The sequence below is a fragment of the Phyllobates terribilis genome, unplaced genomic scaffold, assembly GCF_046119375.1.
Source record: "Phyllobates terribilis strain yellow unplaced genomic scaffold, ASM4611937v1 Scaffold_2__4_contigs__length_985480577, whole genome shotgun sequence".
Classification (NCBI taxonomy): domain Eukaryota; kingdom Metazoa; phylum Chordata; class Amphibia; order Anura; family Dendrobatidae; genus Phyllobates; species Phyllobates terribilis.
The window spans coordinates 704,013,858-704,037,922 of NW_027362762.1; the positions used below are offsets into that span (position 1 = coordinate 704,013,858).

Here is a 24,065-nt window from a genome sequence, read left to right on the forward strand (position 1 = left end):
AGATGTGGTATGATCAGACCATGTCCCTGTACGGTCAGACACAGCAGAGACTCGTTTATAAGATTATCTCAGCGCAGGAACATTTTATTTAAACACATTAAATTGTGGAAATTATTATTATTCCAAGATCTATTGATTAAAATTTTGTGGGAAAACCCCTTTAAGCAAAATTATTGTTGGCATGACACAGGACTCATGGTAGCATTGATTTTTTTTTATTTTTTTTTTCTTCTGACAATCACCGTTTCATATTTTCCAAACTTTCTGAAGTGGGCTTCATCAGAGAAAATAGCTTTACCCCTGTCATCTTCAGTCCGATCACTGGAGAATGGTAATCTGTCTTTGATGTTTTTCTGGGAGATGAGCAGCTTCGTTGCTTCCCATTTTGATATCGGGACAGCCGCCAAAAGCCTTCGCCTCTGTGCATGCAGAGTTTTGCTAGATTTGTTTTCATTTGCCATATTACACTTAAGTATTTGCACAGAAGAACTCAGCCCCCTAACCCCTACACCCCAGAAGTTACTCTATTTTAGACACTGCATCCCTCAAATATTTAATCTATAGATGTAGTGAACATTTTTCTCCCATTTTTCTTTCAAAAATGTCTTCACTATTGGTCTCTGAAAATCAAAAAATGTAGTTTTTCAGACTATTAGATTTGGGTAATTTTTTAATTTTTACAAGAGATTAAATGAAAAACAAACGTACCTGCAACTTATTACTCAATTTTTCCCGAGTATGGTAATACCCTATATGTGTTTGGGTGCAGCCAAGGATCAAGTGAAAGGTGTACCATCTGGAGTGCTAAATTTGCTGTAATGGATTTGCAGGGCCTCTGAGATATAAGTACAGAGGAAACACCCCAGTAGTGACCCCATTTTAGTAACCATTTTAAACCCAAAAGTGTCTTTAATAAATTTATGTACAGTACGTGGCAAAAAGTGAAGTATCCAATTTTTTTCCCCTATTATTTTTTATTTTATTTATTTTTTTAATGACTGTGGCATAAGTGACCAGCGACACAAGTGAATCTTCACATAATGCTGCTGTGCACATGCTGTCATAATTCAGAAATCTGCAGTCACATAGTGACTGACTGCAGGCTTTCACCACTTGATGGACAACCCCTTTATCTTTATTCTGTGGGTCATTATATTCTGAAAGATACTACCTTTTATTTTTTCTGTTGACCTATCTATATGAAAGATTGTTTGGCAAGAGGAGTTGTGATTTTTATTGCCCTCATTTTGTGGTGTACGTGGCAATCTGATCACTTCATATTCCATCTTTTTGTGTAACATGACCTAAAACCCACACCTCTGCCTTTTTTTCACTGGGTAGGTAATTATTCTATAGTTTTTAGGTTATTACAGACACAGATGCCAAATATGTATAGTTTACTTTATTTCATCTCTTTTTTTCGTCCAATTTTTCCAAAATAACATGTCCCACGATTGTAAAATGTGTAGCTTTATGGCGACTGAGGACTTATTGCTTGTGTGATGAAATGTAGTATCTATTGGTACTATTTTGGGATTTGAGACTGTTTGAGTGCTTTCTCTTCAAATTTTCATCTGAAATGATCATAATACAGTAATTCTGGCTATGTATATTTTGGATGTGGTGTTTTCTGGGTGTGCTCCCTCATTTTATGGTTTAGGTTCATTATGGATTCTGGATTTTTTTGTCGTTTACTGAAGTGAAGTTAGTTTTACAGTTAAAGGCATTAGACAGACACAAAAATATATATAGATAAATAATGTGTGTGCATATGTATGTATATTACATGATTTTTTTTCCTCCATCTTTGCTGATATACCTGTTCTACAGAGACAGGAGATCACAAATGTCTGTCCTATCCCTGCAGCCTGTCTTCTCCCTCGCTCCCACCCCACTTCCTCACCTGCCTCACACTGGCTGAAGGGAGATTGGGTGGGGGGATGCATTTTAACTGAATTTATCTCTGCCAGAATCACAGCTAAGAATATCTGCTTCAGAATGAGACCAGAATTGCCACTGCAGTCAGGAACCAATCCAATATATTAGAGGTTAAAGTAAATGTGGGGAATGACCACTACAGATAACTGCAGTCCACGCTTTAACCCATGATATCACAGGCTGGGTCATGCGAGAGGGTGAGAATCTCCCTTTCAAAATAAGCCCTGGAGTTCCTCTGTAGTTGGCATGTAGATTGAGATGGCCATTAGGACTAGAGATGAGCGTATAGATTTTCAGGACGTCCATGTCCGTTGGAACCTGGAGGCCTCCCATTTATCAGCCAGGTACCACTGACCTGGACACTGGATTGGAGTCCCGCGAGTTGATCCACTCATCTCTAATCAGGTTGTCTTATGCAGAGTTGCCGCCCTGCAAGGACATATGAAGTATATCCTTGGTAGGGAAAGGGTTAAAGGGGCTTTCTCATAATTGGGCAAAAATTGTAAAGTGCATGTAAAAACAAGCCTATTTTGAATTCACCTCTTATTAAAAAATATTATTTTCTCAAGTACAGAAAGACTTTTAAAATCCATAGTTTGCTGCTAGGTGCCTAGGTTTCCAGCCACCTATTAGGTCTGTCAGAGGTTGCTAGTTCCCTAGGCAAGGCACGCACGCTTTCAAGCTCTTTTCTATAGAGACTGCAGGTGCTGCTATGAAGCTGTCTAGATTAGACTACAAAGTCAAAGCTGTCTCTGCTCGCTACATGGGAGAGCGCACAGTTCGGACCAGCAGTGCGACAATGCTGCTCGCCCGAACTGTCATTCATTCATTCATTCATTCAGGAGTGCACGGTTCCCACCACGCAGGAATCCTCGAGACTAGGGAGTGGTGCGCTCTTCAAAATCATAGATGAGAACAACCCTTTAATTCCATTAACTTCTATTAGTTGAAGCTCCTGTAAATCCTGCACGTTCTGCTGTATAGTCCTTGCCAGCAAAGCACAAACAGAAACATATGTCTCGAAAGTCTTCTAAAATAAGCAAGTATAAGCTTCCAATTGATCGATGCCTCATCGCAGTGTATGTAATCTAGATAGTGGCTGGTAATACCAGGAATGCTTCTTATGGTTGCACACATTTCCTACTGTTTGCAATAAAATTTAAAAAAAACCTGCATTGTCACAATAATCCCCACTTGACTCCCAAAGTTATACATGTTATTAGTAAAATTAAAATGATGTTCAGGGTCTGGTACTCCAGCACCCTAGTGATTATTGGGTTCTACACGTCCAGGACCTGTTCTTGCATTGTAGACTGCAGTCTTCAGTTTGTGCTAATCTAGAAACAAAGCCTCAGACTACACTGATAATTGACATGTATGCATGCCCGCTTCAGTGTATGTAGTAACACGAATTACCGTAACATAATCTCTATACATAATGTGTGTGTTTGTGCTGTCCAGTGAAGTGACCTTTTATTAAATGAATGTTTTTCCTTCCAGCAGCACTCTAATCCTGGACATGCTGGTCCATTTCCAGTAGTCTCAATTCATAATAATGCAATCAATCCTACTAGTCCTACTACAGCAACCATGGCAAATGCAAACCGAGGCCCAACCAGCCCGTCTGTTACATCCATAGAATTAATTCCATCTGTAACCAATCCTGAGAACCTTCCTTCTCTGCCTGACATCCCACCCATTCAGGTCAGTGCTCCAGGCTTAAGACATTCATGTTTTTATTGTTAGCTTTAAAGTGTTTTAATTGCTTTCTATTTTCAGGCTGTATTTTAGGATCAGAATCTGTAAGTCTTTGCTTGTTGTATACAGTTTCTCAAAACTAAAAATCGCAATAATACCTTTTATATAAGTCATTGTGTTTTATTCTTTTAGAAAAGTCTCTTGTGTATTGCTGCGCACAGGAGCGGGCAGGCATGTATTTAATAAAGGTGGACTGGATAGGGGAAAGAATAAGCAAATCTATGCAATTATATGTTCTGTTCCTAAAAAAAAAAAGTTATCCCATATTGATAGGATGAGGAATAACTTGCTGATTGCTGGGAGCGAGATCAGGTCTCTGTAGCATGCTTGACCTCCACTTCATTCATTCATTCATTGTCAATGGGACTGCCAAAGACAGCAAACTACAGGACTCTACCACTTCTGGCAGTCCCATAGGCAATGAATGGAACGATGGCTGAGCATGCTGCAGAGCCCCATTCTCTTGATCGATGGGGTTCTTCAGCAGTAAGATGTTATGGATAGGAGACAACATTGTCAAAGTCTTTCCCCTAGGAGATGTTTAGGGCCAGAATTAAATGGATTTTAATGAGCTGAATATGTATGAGTGCATCCATGTATGTTGTAAGAATTTTTCTGTATGCATCTTTGTATGTATGAAGTACTCGGTTTAGGGCATCTGTGCCTGGCATTATGAAAGAGACATTGCTACTATAATATTGAAGGATAAAGGGAACCTGTCACCATATTTTTCCCGTATAACCTATGGCCACCTCCTTTCAGCCCCGTGTGACATCATTCTATAATGCTGCACATATGACTCCAGTTCACCCTGCAAGGCAAAAAAAAAGATTTTTTATTATACTCTCCTACTGGGCGGCCCGGTCCAGTGGGCTTTGCTGGTCTTGTCCTGGTGCCTTCTCTCTTCTTGTGATGCTGTCCTCCTGTTTTTCATGTGGATGACGTGCTCTGTCATCCACACAGTGTTCCCTTTCACGCTTCTGTGCAGGCGCACGTCTCTGCCCTGCCGAGGGCAAAGCAAAGTACTGCAGTGCACATGTGCAGGGAAAGGTCAAAAGAGCAGCGGCGCATGTGCACTGCAGTACTTTGCTCTGCCCTCGACAGTGCAGAGAGACATGCGTCTGCACAGAAGTTCTAAGGGGAGCACTTTGTGGAAGATGTAGGATGAGCTGTCCACACAAAGCACAGGAGGACGGCATTGCAAGAAGAAAGGGGGCTCTGGACCAAGACCAGCGACGCCCATTGGACCGGATTGCCTCATAGGGAAGTATAATAAAAGGTCATTTTTTTTTTGACTTACATTGCAAATAGAAGTCATATGTGCAGCATTATAGAGTGTTGTCACATGGGGCTGAAAGGTGGTGGCTGTAGGTTATATCGGAAAAAAAATGGAGCAGGTTCCCATTAAAGCAAATAGGTTTCTCATTATTACTGCCCAATGTTAAGGTTTTATTTTATTTTTTAACCTGTGGCCACCTAATTCTAAAGTCAGGGGATCATGGCGGTCAGAGCATGTTAGCATATAATAGTGATACGACTCTACATTTTGTAATTGGGAAACCCACTGAATGGGGAGCTGTTGGTTTGAATGAATACAGTAGACTGCAGCATATGAGGATGCTCGGCCTGCTTCCATCCCACTCGGCGCTCTAGGACTATTGTATTGCTATAGACGTAGACCGGAGCCTACTTTATTCATTCCAATGATTAGTGTACAATGTAAGATCTATTTAGACTTCTCACTTCTTCTCTATTTACATATACAATGGCCGCTATACACATTATGTGGCTGTTTGGCAACAGCCATCTCAGCCTGCTCTCCCATACCACACGGGAGTGCTCCTTCATCCGAGCGCTTCAGTGTTCTCCATCAGGGCCGTCTCTAGACATGTCTGGCAATGGTTCATCTTTGGTAGACCATATGCAAATTGGTATTGCTCCTTGGCTAAAAATACTCCTCAAAAATGTTGAGTATTTTTACCCTGCTGTAAAATATATAGTGCATCCCCTGCTCAGCGCTACATAGAAGAGAGGTTTAGTTTATCAGTTTGATGTTCATCATAAAAGTGGCTTTAATTTAGTCCAGCCTGCCTTTTTACATGTGTCAGTAGTAACCTCCCATTCTCACATGTCTAATTACCACAATCCTGCGTCTATAAGCAGGGCTGTGGAGTCTGAGTTGGTTCCCATTTATGTGGAGTCGGAGTTGGAGTCTGTATAAAATGGACCGACTCCTAAAATATATAATAAATTGATTACAGTAGTTTAATGCTGTTTGTGGGGAATATTTTTTGATAAGAATTTGGGAAAGTTATGAAATGTCCTATAAATGTCTGTCCTATTCCTGATCTAAGGGTCTAGACTTTTAGCTGAGAAATTTACGGTAGGACACATTTTTCTCAGCTAAAAGTCTAGACCCTTAGATCAGGAACAGGACAGACAATTATAGGACATTTCATAACTTTCCCAAATCTTTATGAAAAAAATATTCCCCACAAACTGCATTGAACTACCGTACCCAAGTTATTTATTTTAGGAGTCCGAGTTGGTCCATTTTATACCAACTTCAACTCCGACTCCACCAAAATGGGCACTGACTCCGACTCTGTGTCGGTAGGACACATTTTTATCACTTAAACATGAGCCATTTTTGAGGGAGTTGGAGTCGGTGTCATGGAAATTGAGGAGTCTGAGTCAAAGGTTTGGCTTACGGACTCCACAGCCCTGTCTATATAAGGTTCCGTTACTTTTTTGTTACTTTTACAAGAATATAGTAAATGTAAAAGATTTTTACACTTGAAACTTTAAGGTAATTTTGGCTTTTAAAATGCAGGCTATTATGGGTCTCCTATTATCTTATATATGTTTTAATAATTAAGGGGATTTTTTTATACACTATACAAGATTTTTGACAGTCTTAGACAGTGACCACCTTATCTTAAACAGAGTTATATGTTAAAAAGATGCTCCTAGAATTATTTTTAAGCACCATTCCAACATGTTTTTTTTATTTCTTTGTTAAAGATCACTTATGTAAGTGTAATCTATAACTGCACCACATATTGCAAGGTCAGTTTTACCATATAGTGAACATGGTAAGTAAAAAAATAATAAAAAAATATTTGTGGAATTGTACATTTATTTACAATTTCACTACACTTATAATTTTTGTTCCTGGTTTCCAGTACACTACTATATGGTAAAATCTATGGGGTCATTCAAATATACAACTCGTCCCGCAAAAATCAAGGCCTCATAAGGCTTTATTGACAGAAATATAAAAAAGTTATGGCTCTGGGAAGGAGAGGAAAAAACAGAAAATGGCTATGGCGTGAAGAGGTAAATGTTCTACCGAGAGAAGCAAATGGGAATCTAGGTGGCTTGTGACCAGCAGGGCTGTGGAGTTGGTAAGCCAAGCCACCAACTCCTCAATTTCCCTGGCTTTGTCTCCACAGCCCTGCCACACTGCTGAGCATGTACATAAATTGCAGCACAGATTCATCTCAAATAAAAGCCAAGATCCTTCTATCAGGTACACAACAGACATTTATAGGACATTTCATAACTTTCCCAAATTCTTATGAAAACATTTACAGCACATCCTGCATTGTACTAATGAACCCAATGTATTATATATTTTAGGAGTCTGGGTCTGTCCATTTTATTCTGACTCCAACAAAATGGACTTCGACTCCACGACTCTGATTCCACAGCCCTGGTGACCCAGTCCACCCACTCGTCCTGCGAATACAGGGAAATCGTGACAGTGTGCATTGCACACTATCTTGATTCAGCTTTCTGCATTTATATTGAATGCAGACTTTTTTTCAGTTCTGAAAACCTCTTTAAGGGGGAATACAGACATGTTAGAAGTTGTGACAGGTCCCCTTTAGTGAATAAGCAATTTTGTTGTGCAATTACTTATCAGGTATTACGGTCTACACCCTTTTCTATGTATTCGGGCAAACCTATGGAATTGCCTAGGCATGTGTAGGAGGGGAAATGTATAATCAGCCTGTGGATAGTCTGTCAGCAGATATAATGAATACTGGGCAGACTGCAGTAATTTTACATTTTTTTGGTGGTTTTCTATAACCATGGTAGTTATAGCCAAGGTATAACTACTAGTTAGAAATGCAGTTTGGTGAGAGAAATTCTTGATTTTTGCTTTTAGAATCCATCAAATTCATTAGATTGGGGTTTTAGAAAGATTGAAAAGTATACATGCACAGCATGTTAGTTTGTTACGTACTTTTTCTTTTTCCCAAAATGCAGCATGATTTCAGGATTATAATGGTCTGTGCACACAATGTCTTTCAGGCTCATTTCATTGTTCCCTAAAAATGCCCAAAAGAATGAACCTATACATTTCTATGTCAAAACGACTTGTTCATATGCTCAGTCTTGAAACAGGGAGCGGTGAAAAGATAACAAAGACACAAACCGCTTGGATGATGCTACAAGCTAAATAAAGAAGTCTATGGGGAGCCTGAAACGGCAAACTGGCGTCTTTGTAGCGTTTTAAAAATGATGCAAAACGACACCAGCATTTCCTTCCTGAAGCAGGTTCGGCTTTAAATAAAACACTCAGCGAGTTTGCCGTAGTTTAAAAGACATCCTGTGCACATACACTAGTGTTAAAAATGCATATTTGAGAAACTGTCTTTTTAATTTTTATTTCATAAATCAATAGGGCACATGAAAATAAGCAACTTTGTAATATATTTTATACTAGAAATTTTCTTCTTTCTCTGCCGAAATTGATCAGTCATTATAAAAAGTAATTTCTGGGGTAAAATCTGTATTCAGTGAAGACAGACTCTCGTATTATCGAGATAGGAGATGGCAATTCTATGTAGATGGGAGGAGCTAGATTCAGACTCCTCCCTCTTCCTCTCTCTTCTGTCTACAGTCATGGCCAAAAGTATTGAGAATGAGACAAATAGTAATTTTTCCAAAGTTTACTGCTTCATTTTTTGTAATGGCAATTTGCATATACTCCTGAATGTCAGAGTGATCAGCTTAACAGCAATTACTGTACTTGCAAAGTCAATATTTGCCCAGAAAATGAACTTTAACCCCCAAAACACATTTCAACATCATTGCAGTCCTGCCTTAAAAGGAGCAGCTAACATCGTTTTAGTGATTGATCCATTAACACAGGTGTGGGTGTTGATGAGGACAGTTCTGGCGATCAATCAGTCATGATTAAGTAAGAATGACATCACTGGACACTTTAAAAGGAGGCTGGTTCTTGGTATCATTGTTTCTCTTCAGTTAACCATGGTTATCTCTAAAGAAACACGTGCAGCCATCATTGCACTGCACAAAAATGGCCTAACAGGGAAGAGTATCGCAGCTACAAAGATTGCACCTCAGTCAACAATCTATCGCATCATCAAGAACTTAAAGGAGAGAGCTTCCATTGTTGTCAAAAAGGCTCCAGGGCGCCCAAGAAAGACCAGCAAGCGCCAGGACCGTATCTTAAAACTGTTTCAGCTGCGGGATCGGACTAACAGCAGTGCCGAGCTTGCTCAGGAATGGCAGCAGGCTGGTGTGAGTGCTTCTGCACGCACTGTGAGGCGGAGACTCTTTGAGCAAGGGCTGGTTTCAAGGAGGGCAGCAAAGAAGCCACTTCTCTCCAGAAAAAACATCAGGGACCGACTGATATTCTGCAAAAGGTACAGGGAGTGGACTGCTGAGGACTGGGGCACAGTCATTTTCTCTGATGAATCCCCTTTTCGATTGTTTGGGACATCTGGAAAACAGCTTATTCGGAGAAGAAGAGGTGAGCGCTACCACCAGTCTTGTCTCATGCCAACTGTAAAGCATCCTGAAACCATTCATGTGTGGGGTTGCTTCTCAGCCAAGGGAATCGGCTCGCTCACAATCTTGCCTAAAAACACAGTCATGAATAAAGAATGGTACCAGAATGTCCTCCAAGAGCAACTTCTCCCAACCGTCCAAGAGCAGTTTGGCGCCCAACAATGCCGTTTCCAGCATGATGGAGCACATTGCCATAAAGCAAAGGTGATAACTAAATGGCTCATGGAACAAAACATAGAGATTTTGGGTCCATGGCCTGGAAATTCCCCAGATCTTAATCCCATTGAGAACTTGTGGTCAATCATCAAGAGACGGGTGGACAAACAAAAACCAACAAATTCTGGCAAAATGCAAGCATTGATTATGCAAGAATGGACTGCTATCAGTCAGGATTTGGTCCAAAAGTTGATTGAGAGCATGCCAGGGAGAATTACAGAGGTCTTGAAGAAGGGGCAACACTGCAAATATTGACTTGCTGCATTAACTCATTCTAACTGTCAATATAACCTATTGGTACTCATATGTGTAACGGGTCTGGGAGGCGGAAACTCTGAGCTACTATACAAGGGGGCGGTCCTTGTAAGGGAGCGGGTGGCGACCAGGGAAGACGGGCAGCGACCAGGGAAGACGGGCAGGAAGTCACAGCAGGTGACCGGGACAGTCTCTGAGTGAACGGGCTGGAGGTCACGGCAAGTGACCGGGGCAGTCTCTGGATGAACGGGCAGATGGTCACGGCAAGTGACCGGGGCAGTCTCTGAATGAACGGGCAGATGGTCACGGCAAGTGACCGGGGCAGTCTCTGAATGAACGGGCAGATGGTCACGGCAAGTGACCGGGGCAGTCTCTGGATAAAGGGTTGGTACGACCTGTGGCGGCTGATGATAGACGTGAGCTCCCAGGTGAGCAGGCGAGAGTCTCTGGATGAACGGGTGGTCACAGCATGTGACGGCGGAGCCTCCAGGAAGACCAACAGACAGGCGGCAGATGAGCGCTCCCAGGTGAGCGGGCAGAAGTCTCTGGACAGGCGGGTGGTCACAGCACGTGACGGCAGAGCCTCCAGGTAGGCTAGCAGACAGGCAGCAGATGAGCGCTCCCAGGTGAGCGGGCAGGAGTCACTGGACAGGCAGGTGGTCACAGCACGTGACGGCGGAGCCTCCAGGTAGGCTAGCAGGCAGGTAGCAGATGTGTGCTCCCAGGTGAGCAGGCAAGCTGGTCCATAGACAGACTGACAGGAGTTGGAAGGCAGACCGTCGGACCTCAGGCAGGTGGCTGAAGTGCGCTCCCAGGTGAGCGGACAGGCTGGTCCTTAGACAGACTGACAGGAGTAGTAAGGCAGACCGTCGGACCTCAGACTAGCGGGCAGGTAGCAGATAATCAGGCAGGAATAAGACAGCAAGCTGGCAGGTATCTGGCAGGTAACTGGCAACGGGACCTGAGGGCTGAAGCAGAGTAGTGAACAGTGCAACAACATTGCTCGGGCACCTCCATTTTGGAGGAGGTGCCTTATATATGGTGAAGTCCTCCGGCCATTGGCCGGGGACTCCTTAGGACGGCGCGCGCGGCCCCTTTAAGAGGGAGGGAGAGCGCGCGCCCTAAGCACAGTGGCCGGGAAGGAGCGTGCGCTGCCAGCAGAGCGGGAGGAGGACGCCGGGCACGGAGCAGAAAGGTGAGGGGAACAGCGTCCCTGCCTAGCAGAGGGCAGGGACGCCGGCGCTACAGTACCCCCCCCTTTAGGCCCCCCCTTTTTTAGGCCAGACAGAAATTTAGCTAGGATAAGAGGGGCATGGATGTTCTCCCGGGGCTCCCACGTTCTCTCCTCAGGACCAAACCCCTTCCAATCTACTAGAAAAAAGGTCTTTCCTCTTACCCTTTTGGTGGCAAGAATGTTCTCTACCTCAAACTCGTCCTCAGCAGAAACCGGAGCAGGAGGCGTACCTGTAGACTTGGAAAAAGAGTTAAGTACCACAGGTTTGAGGAGAGATACATGGAAGGAGTTAGGGATCCGTAAGTTGGCCGGGAGTTTCAATTTATAGGCCACCGGGTTGATCTGACTGATGACCTCCAGAGGACCGATGAACCGAGGCCCTAACTTGTAAGAAGGTATCTTGAGTCGGACATATTTAGATGAGAGCCAGACTTTATCTCCAGGACGAAATTGTGGAGGATCCAGGCGTTTTTTGTCAGCGTGTCTTTTCATCCGTTCGGACGACTGAAGGAGTGCGGATCCGGTACTCTCCCAAATGGAGGAAAATTTGCTAACGAGAAATTCCGCAGCCGGGTTGTCCACAGAGGTGGAGACAGGAAAAGGAATCCGAGGATGCTGACCGAAGACTACAAAAAACGGGGATTTGGAGGAGGATTCGCTCTCGTGATTGTTATAAGAGAACTCGGCCCATGGTAGGAGATCCACCCAGTCTGAATGGTGGGCATTAACGAAGTGCCGGAGGTAACTGGTCAGGTTTTGATTGATCCGCTCCACTTGACCATTGGACTGTGGGTGGTAAGCGGAAGAGAAGTCCAGGGTGACGTCTAGCAGTTTACAAGTGGCTCTCCAGAAACGTGAGGTGAACTGTACCCCACGATCCGACACATGTGGAGGGGCAGGCCATGAAGACGGAAAATGTGGCGGATAAAGTCTTTAGCCAGCTCGGGTGCAGACGGGAGGGCTGGCAGGGGAATAAAGTGAGCCATCTTGGAAAAGCGATCAGCGACCACCCAAATGACCGTACAACCGGCGGAGACGGGGAGATCAGTTATGAAGTCCATAGCAATATGCTGCCAGGGGGCAGCAGGCACAGGAAGCGGAAGGAGGCGACCGGCTGGCAGGTGTCTCGGGACTTTGTTGCGGGCGCAGGACACACAGGCAGAAACAAAGTCTATTACATCCTTGTGCAGGGTAGGCCACCAGTAGTGCCGGGCAATAAGCTGGAGGGTCTTTTTCTGACCGGCGTGGCCAGCTAGTTTAGACGAATGGCCCCAGTGTAGGATCTTCTTCCGATCAGGTACTGAAACAAACGTCTTACCGGGAGGGAGACTATTTAAACTCACGGGAGCCACCTGCATTACCCTGGCGGGATCGATGATATGTTTAGGTTCTTCCTCGAGATCGGACACCAGAAAGGATCGAGACAAGGCGTCCGACTTGACGTTTTTGTCAGCCGGGCGAAAATGAAGAACAAAATCAAAGCGAGCAAAAAACAAGGACCACCGGGCTTGGCGCGGGTTAAGTCTCTGGGCATGCTGGAGGTAAGCCAAGTTCTTGTGGTCAGTGTAAATTATTACCGGGTGAAGAGCCCCCTCGAGTAGGTAACGCCACTCCTCCAACGCCAGCTTGATGGCCAATAACTCTCTGTCTCCTATGGAATAGTTGCGCTCAGAAGAGGAGAAGAGTTTGGAGAAGAAGCCACAAGTTACCATTCTCCCGGAAGATGATTTTTGAGTAAGTACCGCTCCGGCTCCAGAGGAGGAGGCGTCAACTTCCAGGAAGAACTGCTTGTTGCCGTCCGGGCGATGCAGCACCGGGGCGGAAGAGAAGGCCTGTTTTAGGGAAAGAAAGGCCTCCTCTGCTTCGGGCGGCCACTCTTTGGGATTAGTACCCTTACGGGTGAGCGCGGAAATTGGGGCAGTCCGGGAAGAGAAGTGTGGTATGAAGAGGCGGTAGTAGTTGGCGAAGCCCAGGAATCGCTGAATGGCCTTCAACCCCTCCGGTCGAGGCCATTTCTCGATGGCAGACAGTTTCTCTGGATCCATTCGTAGGCCGGTCTGAGAAATAATGTAGCCCAAAAATGGAAGCGAGGTCTGCTCAAAGAGGCACTTCTCGTATTTAGCGAAGAGGTGATTTTGCCTGAGCCTGAGCAGGACCTGACGAACGTCCCTCCGGTGAGTCTGGAGATCCGGAGAGAAGACCAAGATGTCGTCCAGGTACACCACTACGCAGGAGTAGAGAAGGTCCCGGAAGATGTCATTGACCAACTCTTGAAAGACGGCAGGAGCGTTACAGAGACCAAAGGGCATTACCAGATATTCATAGTGGCCGTCCCGGGTGTTGAATGCCGTCTTCCATTCATCCCCCTGATGGATACGAACCAGGTTGTACGCCCCACGGAGGTCCAGTTTGGTGAAGATTCTAGCCCCCCTCAGACGATCAAATAACTCCGGAATGAGCGGAAGGGGGTACTTATTCTTCACCGTGATCTGGTTAAGGCCTCTATAGTCTATACAGGGACGGAGAGAGCCGTCCTTCTTTTTGACGAAAAAGAAGCCTGCTCCCGCCGGGGAGGTAGATTTCCGGATGAATCCCCTGGCCAGATTCTCCTCAATATATTCGGACATCGACCGGGTCTCAGCAGCGGATAATGGATAAATACGCCCACGGGGAGGAGTAGTACCAGGTAACAGGTCGATAGGGCAGTCGTATGGTCTATGAGGGGGTAGTGTCTCTGCTTCCTTTTTATTAAAGACATCAGCATAAGACCAATAAGGAATCGGAAGTCCAGATAGATTAGCTGGGGTAGGAGAAGGACGGACGGGATGGACGGGAACCAGACAGGTGTTATGGCAGTCCTGTCCCCAGCGAAGGACTTCTCCGGTCTGCCAGTCAAGCACGGGTGCATGTTTCTGGAGCCAAGGTAGGCCTAGTAAGAGGGCGTAAGAGAGTCCAGGCAGAACATGAAAAGAGATGCTCTCAGAATGCAGCATTCCCACCTGCAGAGTAATGGATTCGGTGATGAGTTGGATGGGGCGAGGTAAGAGACCCCCATCCACGGCAGCAACAGACAAGGGTACAGCCAGAGGTTTGGTGGGGATGCGGTATTTCTCTACCAGGGACTGTGAAATAAGATTCCCGGCTGCTCCAGAGTCAAGTTGGGCTAGTTCGAAATAACGGTTCTCCCCGCAGACGATTGAGACTGACAACAGCAGAGATGGAGAGGATTTATTCTTGTCTAGGTCGACCTCTGAGCGAACCTAGACACAGGCGTTTCCCGACCTCTCCGGGCAGGTACAGATCCGGTGCTCCTTACTGCCACAGTAGAAGCAGCTCCCCTCGGCACGGCGTAAGTCCTGACGGGTTTTGACCATCTTGGTCTGGTCGACCTGCATAGGCTCAGGAGAGTGTACCTGGGTAGAGACGGAGGGAGTGACGGGTTTCTGAAAAGTAGGAGCTAGACGTGGTAACCTCCTCTCACGGGTGACCTCTTTGGCACGCTCCTGGAACCGTAGGTCAATCCGGGTGGCAAGAGTTATTAGGTCATCGAGAGTGGTAGGGATGTCCCGACCGGCAAGTTCATCTTTAATACGGCCGGACAGACCCTCCCAGAAGACGGATACCAGAGCGTCGTTATCCCAGGCCAGCTCCGAGGCAAGGGTACGGAACCGTATGGCATATTGGCCCACGGTGAGACTTCCCTGACGGAGGCGTAGCAGTGATGATGCGGATGAGGTCTTCCGTCCGGGTTCGTCGAAGACTTTCCGGAAAGCCGTGAGAAAAGCAGGCAAGTTGGACACTAGGGGGTCTCCTCTCTCCCATAGAGGATTTAGCCAGGCCAGGGCCTCCCCGGTGAGATGGGACATGATGAATGCAATTTTGGCTCGGTCGGAGTTAAACTGATGGGACAATAGTTCAAAGTGCAGGGTGCACTGATTTATGAAGCCCCGAGCCTGGGCGGAGTCGCCTCCGAAGCGATGAGGTGCTGAAAGTCGGGGTATTATACCATGGTATTAGTGGGCAGCGGAGCTGCCGGATTGCGAGACATGGCACTGGCGGAGGTTGCTGGTGGAGCAGTCAGAGTGTCCAGGCGAGTATTGACATTCCGCAGGTGACTCAGGATGGACTCCTGTTGGGACCTTTGACGGGACAGTTCATGACACAGGTCCGAGAGCGAGGGAGCTTGGGTGCCACCGGGTTCCATGGCCCGAGCAAACTGTAACGGGTCTGGGAGGCGGAACCTCTGAGCTACTATACAAGGGGGCGGTCCTTGTAAGGGAGCGGGTGGCGACCAGGGAAGACGGGCAGGAAGTCACAGCAAGTGACCGGGACAGTCTCTGAGTGAACGGGCTGGAGGTCACGGCAAGTGACCGGGGCAGTCTCTGGATGAACGGGCAGATGGTCACGGCAAGTGACCGGGGCAGTCTCTGAATGAACGGGCAGATGGTCACGGCAAGTGACCGGGGCAGTCTCTGAATGAACGGGCAGATGGTCACGGCAAGTGACCGGGGCAGTCTCTGAATGAACGGGCAGATGGTCACGGCAAGTGACCGGGGCAATCTCTGGATAAAGGGTTGGTACGACCTGTGGCGGCTGATGATAGACGTGAGCTCCCAGGTGAGCAGGCGAGAGTCTCTGGATGAACGGGTGGTCACAGCATGTGACGGCGGAGCCTCCAGGAAGACCAACAGACAGGCGGCAGATGAGCGCTCCCAGGTGAGCGGGCAGAAGTCTCTGGACAGGCGGGTGGTCACAGCACGTGACGGCAGAGCCTCCAGGTAGGCTAGCAGACAGGCAGCAGATGAGCGCTCCCAGGTGAGCGGGCAGGAGTCACTGGACAGGCAGGTGGTCACAGCACGTGACGGCGGAGCCTCCAGGTAGGCTAGCAGGCAGGTAGCAGATGTGTGCTCCCAGGTGAGCAGGCAAGCTGGTCCATAGACAGACTGACAGGAGTTGGAAGGCAGACCGTCAGACCTACCTCAGACTAGCGGGCAGGTAGCAGATAATCAGGCAGGAATAAGACAGCAAGCTGGCAGGTATCTGGCAGGTAACTGGCAACGGGACCTGAGGGCTGAAGCAGAGTAGTGAACAGTGCAACAACATTGCTCGGGCACCTCCATTTTGGAGGAGGTGCCATATATATGGTGAAGTCCTCCGGCCATTGGCCGGGGACTCCTTAGGACGGCGCGCGCGGCCCCTTTAAGAGGGAGGGAGAGCGCGCGCGCCCTAAGCACAGTGGCCGGGAAGGAGCGCGCGCTGCCAGCAGAGCGGGAGGAGGACGCCGGGCACGGAGCAGAGAGGTGAGGGGAACAGCGTCCCTGCCTAGCAGAGGGCAGGGACGCCGGCGCTACAATATGATTGCAATTATATTTCTGTATGTGATATAAACATCAGACAAACGCTAATAAAAACCAGAGGCCAGCAGATCATGTGAAAATATAATTTTGGTGTCATTCTCAAAACTTTTGGCCATGACTGTATATAGAATCTTACCAGTAAGAGCTGCCATCTCCTATCTCAGTAATGGGAAAGTATGTCTTCCCTGAATACAGATTTTACTTCAGAATAGAGATTTGATAATGACTTATCAATTTTGGCAGAGAAAGAAGCACATTTTTCAACCATTTCTATGGATGAAAAATGTTGCAAAAATGCTGAACGAGTTGACATGCTGTTAACCTGTTAAATTCTGCTGTCAATCTCCAACAGTGGCATTTAACAGACACTGACGGGGGTGCGTCCTTCCACTTGCCCATCCTGCGCCTGTGATGCTCTCCACTGCATCACATTGTAAAATGAACGGTGTCATTCAAAAGTGCAACTTGTCCCACAAAAAACAAGCTCTCACACAGCTATGTGGACAGAAAAATAAAAAAAAGTTATGGCTCTTGGAAGAAGGGGAGTAAAAAGCAAAAATGAAAGAATGGAAAATCACCATGTCTGAAAGGGGTTAAAGAGTTTTTTTCCAGAAGTTCTGTAGTGATACAGTGGTATCATGTCCAGAACACAACTTGCATTTCTTGCACAGCTCAATATTGGCTCGTGCATTTGTATAAAACTGGAGCTACGGCATAAGTACCTATAATATTAGTTCGTAAAACATTTATTGGATTACTTTAGGCTCCTTTGCAATTTTCAGTGGTTTTCAATAGTCAATAAAAGTCCATCTGATGATCCTCAGGCGTTCTGTAAAGTTGCTGGCCGAGTCCCAACACTGCAGTCGGGATAATTAATGACGGTTGTTTTGCAGAGTTTCTTTAGCCTGGCCAATCCCACGGTCGTCATGAGTTGCTCGTTTGTTTTTGATGGACTAAATGCAATTTATTGATATATGAATAAATCTTGCCAACGTTATTATAAACCTGAGGTTGAGTTGACCTTAGCCTGCAGAATTATGAATGCAGCTCTGGACTACAATACAGCTCTAACTGGACAAGAAAAGTAAATCAATTTAATTTGTAAACTTCCTGAATATTTATGTAAATTCAATTAATAAGCAAAGTGTAAGACTGTTAAGATATGAATGTGTTTTAATGTAGAACTCTCAGTGCAGGTTTGTTACTGATTTGGAAAGCAGTGTCTTTTTCAGATCTGCTGCATCTGGAATGTGCAGATTCTCAGCATATCTCCTCATTTAGTGTATATCGGTGAAGTCCACTGTGACTCCACATCACAGTCCAGGGCCAAATCTGCACCAAACACAGGCAGGAATTGCAGTGGTATTGCACAAAATTTGTTGTGAAACCAAGACAGGATCCATAGTGAAAAAATTGCCACATGTTGACCCAGCTTAATGAGTAATTAAAAGCCTAACTATCCAGATAGGATTATTTCTACTGGCAAACTCCATATTCTTGCATTAGATATGTTGGCTTGTATTGACGGGATGCTCTTCACATTTGTATCTGCCAAACTGCCACCAGGTGTCACTATACAAACTATATAGGTTATAGAATAGACCTTAGACTTGATAATGCTGCTGTACTTACTTTGAAAATCAGTGACAGAATGGCAGTGTATTCTAGATATTAAATTGCCCATTTTATCATAGAAACTTTATTTTAATATCAGTAAAAATTTCCAAATGGAGTGCACACCCTTTCTGATTTGTTGTTTTTTTAATTCAAAAGTAAGTACACCTCAGTAGGTCTAAAATCTATTAAATGGTATGTAAAGTTTGTAATTTTAAATCTGAGGATAAATATGCTTTAAAATCTCATTTTGTAATGATCTAACAGTCATGTTTCCTACTTACCTTGCAGTTGGAAGATGCTGGGTCAAGCAATTTAGACAACTTATTAAGTAGGTACATCTCAATTGGTCATCAGCTTCCACAACCAACAAGCACTATGAATCCATCTCCAGGACCATCTGCCATGTCCCCTGGATCTACGGGTTAGTAATTTAATGGCTTTAGTCTTCATGTGAACCATGTGTATATGTATAATATGTGTGTGTGATATATATAGGAATGTTTTTTTTCTTAATTAACATACATTTAGAAGGAGCGTGCCATTATAAAATACCCTATTTCTTCATTCTGTTTTTTATGCTAGATGCATTTTTGAACTTTCATTTTCTATTTCGCGGCTTGTTAAAAAAAAAAAAAAAAAAAGTGTTTCAGAATCTTTCCGTTTTTACACTGGTCAGTAGACCTAGCATTTGACTCTTGCCTTTTCTTTCCGGCAGTGTGGACTTAGGCAGCAATAAACTGTCTCTGAATTTTTGACTCATAGAAGTATTTTCTGGGCATGCTCTGATATGTACAGAGGTCATTGTGAAGGGAATAGGGGAAGGTGAGCTGTGACCATCACCTGTGGTGAATGACTGATCCCATCTTACCCGCTGGCAAAATAGAGTAATCTGATTGTAATCCTGGGGGGTTTTGTGGTTTAAGTTAGTTTTCATGGCAAGTAATGACTTTTTTGCAATGCATCTGATCTCTCTTCATAACAATCTAGAGTTAGAGCAAATTGCCACTATAAAAACGAAAGCAGCAAACTTGTGTAAAATAAAATGTCAGGCTGAAAACTTTTTGCCCCCCACTATTATCTCAGATGGTTTCCAAAATGTTTGAGGTAGCTTTTTATTCCTAAAGTCACAGGATCTTTCTAAGACAGTTTGTGATTCCAATAGCTGTGTACATTTTTACAGTATGCCAAGGATAAGCAAATAGTTTTTTGGCATCACTGTTGAATTCTACTTAAGAAAAGCAAATGTCATAACATCATTAGAAAGTTATTCTACCAAGCAATGAAGACAAGTGCAACTTGGCATCACAATTGATATTTACCTATATAATGAAAGCAAAGGTCATGTCCTCATCAGAATGTAATCAAACTAGGAATACTAAAGCTTGATAATGTGATCTAATTGGTATAGAATCCTACATAGATGTGAAGAAAAGTGCCGCTATGAGATCATTATATTGTAGGTTTAGGGTATGTTAACATGCTGCAATTTGTGGGGGTTTTTTTTGTTTTGTTTTTCTGACCGAATGTCAATTCTTTCAGCGTTCTTTAAGTGATTTTTTTTTTTTTTACACATAAAAAGCAATGAGTGAAAAAATGCTGCAAAAAAATACAACTATTTCGCTGCATTTTTGGTGAATAAAACTAACTTTATTAAACATGTACTGCAAATAAAGTAGACATGTAATCCACTGGAAAAACAGCGAAAATGCTGAAAAATGGGCGTGTTGAATGCAGCAGTTTTCCTGCCAAGATATCAGGTTTTGCCTGCGGAAGAAGCCAAAGCAAAAACGCTCTATGTGAACATGGCCTTACTGGGAATAATTGTAATCATTGTCACATCACATTGCTTTCCTGTCAAGGAAATAAGGCAGATGCCATTTCAGCTGGTTTCCCATCAGCATGATCACATTTTTCTGTGTCAAAGTAGTAACCGGAAAATGGATGGAGCAGTCACAGAATGGAAGCCTTCAGCACCAGATAAATATTTATATTTTGATGATGTCATGTGTTTGGAAGCTTCTGATTTTTTGTCAACAATAAGAGACACACCTGTGGATGTATTTTAATGCACACCTGAAATACACTGCTTCTTTGTGTAGCATCATGGGAAAGTCTAAAGAAATCAGTCAAGATATCAGGAAGAGAATTGCGGACTTGCACTAGTCTGGCTCATCCTTGGATACAATTTCATGATACTTGAAGGTGCCTTGTTATTCTGTACAAACAATTATACGCAAGTACAAACAAGATGGCAATGTCCAGACATCATACCGCTCAGGAAGGAGACTGGTTCTGCGCCCCAGAGATGAACGTGCTCTGGTCCCACATGTGCATATCATCCCAAGGACAAAAGCAAAAGACCTTGTGAAGATGATGGCGGAAGCTGGTAAGATGGTGTCAATATCCACAGTGAAATGAGTGCTGTATCAACATGAGCTGAAAGGCTACTCTGGCAGGAAGAAGCCATTACTCCAAAAGAAACATTAAAAAAGCCAGATGAATGTTTGCAAATACACACAGGAGCAAAGACCTTAATTTTTGGAAACATGTCCTGTAGTCTGATGAATCTAAAATTGAACTTTTTGGGCATAATGACCACTGTTGCATTTGGAGGAATTAGGGAGAAGCTTGGAAGCCTAAGAATACCATCCCAACTGTGAAACATGGGGATGGCAGCATCATGTTGTGGGGTTGTTTTGCTGCAGGAGGGACTGGTGCACTTACCAAAATAGATGGCATCATGAGTAGTGTTGAGCCAATTTGTTAGGCATTTCAAATTCGTGTTCGGGGTTCCGGCTTGTTCGCACCAAATAATCGGCTTCGCCATGAACAACCCTGATTTGCCACGCTGTCACGCAGATAACATGTGTGACAGCGTGGCAAATCAGGGATGTTCATGGGCGGAGCTGATTTTTTGGTGCGAACAAGCCGGAACCCCGAGCACAAACCCGAATTTGAAATGCCGAACAAATTCGCTCAACACTAATCATGAGAAGATAAGATTATGTGGCAGTACTGAAGAAACATCTCAAGACATCAGCCAGGAAGTTAAAGCTTGGGCGAAAATGGGTCTTCCAAATGGACAATGACCTGAAGCATACTGCCAAAATGGTAAAGTGGCTTAAGGATGACAAAGTCAATGTTTTTGAGTGGCCATCACAAAGCCCTGATCTCAATCCTATTGAAAATTTATGGGTAAAGCTCAAGAAGCAGGTGCAAGCAAGGCGGCCTTCAAACCTGGATCAGTTACACCAGTGTTGTCAGGAGGAATAGGCCCAAATATCCCAAACATTTGACCCAAGTCATTCAGTTTAAGGGCAATGGTACCAAATACTAATAAAATGTATGTAAAATTTTGACTTTGCAGTAAGTAATAAAAAGCCTTAAAACATTCTCTCATTCTGGTATTTGGCAAATATTAAAAGTTATGGTAATCCTAATTGACCTAAAACGGGAAAGGTTTATACTGATTTCGTGTATGATATTGAGAAAAACCTGCATATATGTCTTTTTATATAGTGTATGTGAACCTATCATTTCAACTGTATAGATATATAGATGTGTATATACAGTACAGACCAAAAGTTTGGACACACCTCATTTAAAGATTTTTCTGTATTTTCATGACTTTGAAAATTGTACATTCACACTGAAGGCATCAAAACTATGAATTAACACATGTGGAATTATATACTTAACAAAAAAGTGTGAAACAACTGAAAATATGTCTTATATTCTAGGTTCTTCAAAGTAGCCACCTTTTGCTTTGATGACTGCTTTGCACACTCTTGGCATTCTCTTGATGAGCTTCAAGAGGTAGTCACCGGAAATGGTTTTCACTTCACAGGTGTGCCCTGTCAGGTTTAATAAGTGGGATTTCTTGCCTTATAAATGGGTTTAGGACCATCAGTTGTGTTGTGCAGAAGTCAGGTGGATACACAGCTGATAGTTCAACTGAATAGACTGTTAGCTGCTTTTTTCTTGCCATAATACAAATTCTAAGTAAAGAAAAACGAGTGGCCATCATTACTTTAAGAAATGAAGGTCAGTCAGTCCGAAAAATTGGGCAAACTTTGAAAGTGTCCCCAAGTGCAGTTGCAAAAACCAACAAGCGCTACAAAGAAACTGGCTCACATGAGGACCGCCCCAGGAAAGGAAGACCAAGAGTCTCCTCTGCTTCTGAGGATAAGTTTATCCGAGTCACCAGCCTCAGAAATCACAGGTTAACAGCAGCTCAGATTAGAGACCAGGTCAATGCCACACAGAGTTCTAGCAGCAGACACATCTCTACAACAACTGGTAAGAGGAGACTTTGTGCAGCAGGCCTTCATGGTAAAATATCTGCTAGGAAACCACTGCTAAGGACAGGCAACAAGCAGAAGAGACTTGTTTGGGCTAAAGAACACAAGGAATGGACATTAGACCAGTGGAAATCTGTGCTTTGGTCTGATGAGTCCAAATTTGAGATCTTTGGTTTCAACCACCATGTCTTTGTGCGACGCAGAAAAGGTGAACGGATGAACTTTACATGCCTGATTCCCACCGTGAAGCATGGAGGAGGAGGTGTGATGGTGTGGGGGTGCTTTGCTGGTGACACTGTTGGGGATTTATTCAAAATTGAAGGCATACTGAACCAGCATGGCTACCACAGCATCTTGCAGCGGCATGCTACTCAATCCGGTTTACGTTTAGTTGGACCATCATTTATTTTTCAACAGGACAATGACCCCAAACACACCTCCAGGCTGTGTAAGGGCTATTTGACCAAGAAGGAGAGTGATGGGGTGCTATGCCAGATGACCTGGCCTCCACAGTCACCAGACCTGAACCCAATCGAGATGGTTTGGGGTGAGCTGGACCGCAGAGTGAAGGCAAAAGGGCCAACAAGTGCTAAGCATCTCTGGGAACTCCTTCAAGATTGTTGGAAGACCATTTCTGGTGACTACCTCTTGAAGCTCATCAAGAGAATGCCAAGAGTGTGCAAAGTAGTCATCAAAGCAAAAGGTGGCTACTTTGAAGAACCTAGAATATAAGACATATTTTCAGTTATTTCACACTTTTTGTTAAGTATATAATTCCACATGTGTTAATTCATAGTTTTGATGCCTTCAGTGTGAATGTACAATTTTCAAAGTCATGAAAATACAGAAAAATCTTTAAATGAGGTGTGTCCAAACTTTTGGTCTGTACTGTATATTTATGTGTGTGTGTGTGTGTGTGTGTGTGTGTGTGTGTGTATATATACACTGCCCAAAAAATTAAGGGAATACTCAAATAACACATCCTAGATCTGAATGAATGAAATATTCTCATTGAATACTTTGTTCTGTACAAAGTTGAATGTGCTGACAACAAAATCACACAAAAATCATCAATGGAAATCAAATTTGTTAACCAATGGAGGCCTGGATTTGGAGTCACCCCCAAAATTAAAGTGGAAAAACACACTACAGGCTGATCCCACTTTGATGTAATGTCCTTCAAACAAGTCAAAATGAGACTCAGTATTGTGTGTGGCCTCCACGTGCCTGTATGACCTCCCTACAACGCCTGGGCATGCTCCTGATGAGGTTGCGGATGGTCTCCTGTGGGATCTCCTCCCAGACCTGGACTAAACCACCCGCCAACTCCTGGACAGTTTGTGGTGCAACGTGATGTTGGTGGATGGAGCGAGACTTGATGTCCCAGATGTGCTCAATCGGATTCAGGTTTGGGGAACGGGCGGGCCAGTACATAGCTTCAATGCCTTCATCTTGCAGGAACTGCTGACACACTCCAGCCACATGAGGTCTGGCATTGTCCTGCATTAGGAGGAACCCAGGGTCAACCACACCAGCATATGGTCTCACAAGGGGTCTGAGGAT

General features: G+C 44.4%; 1 protein-coding gene across 5 annotated transcripts in view; it reads left to right on the plus strand.

Annotated features, from left to right (window-relative positions):
* Positions 1 to 24,065, plus strand: part of TRIM33 (tripartite motif containing 33) — a 163,795-nt gene that overhangs the window by 114,841 nt on the left and 24,889 nt on the right. For 2 of the 5 annotated variants that reach the window (XM_073667143.1, XM_073667141.1), the window contains exons 11-12: positions 3,439 to 3,642; positions 18,490 to 18,622. In XM_073667143.1, coding sequence (XP_073523244.1) covers positions 3,439 to 3,642; positions 18,490 to 18,622 — 337 coding nt within the window. The remainder of the gene's footprint in view (positions 1 to 3,438; positions 3,643 to 18,489; positions 18,623 to 24,065) is intronic. The other 3 variants (XM_073667144.1, XM_073667142.1, XM_073667145.1) reach the window with 2 other exon arrangements.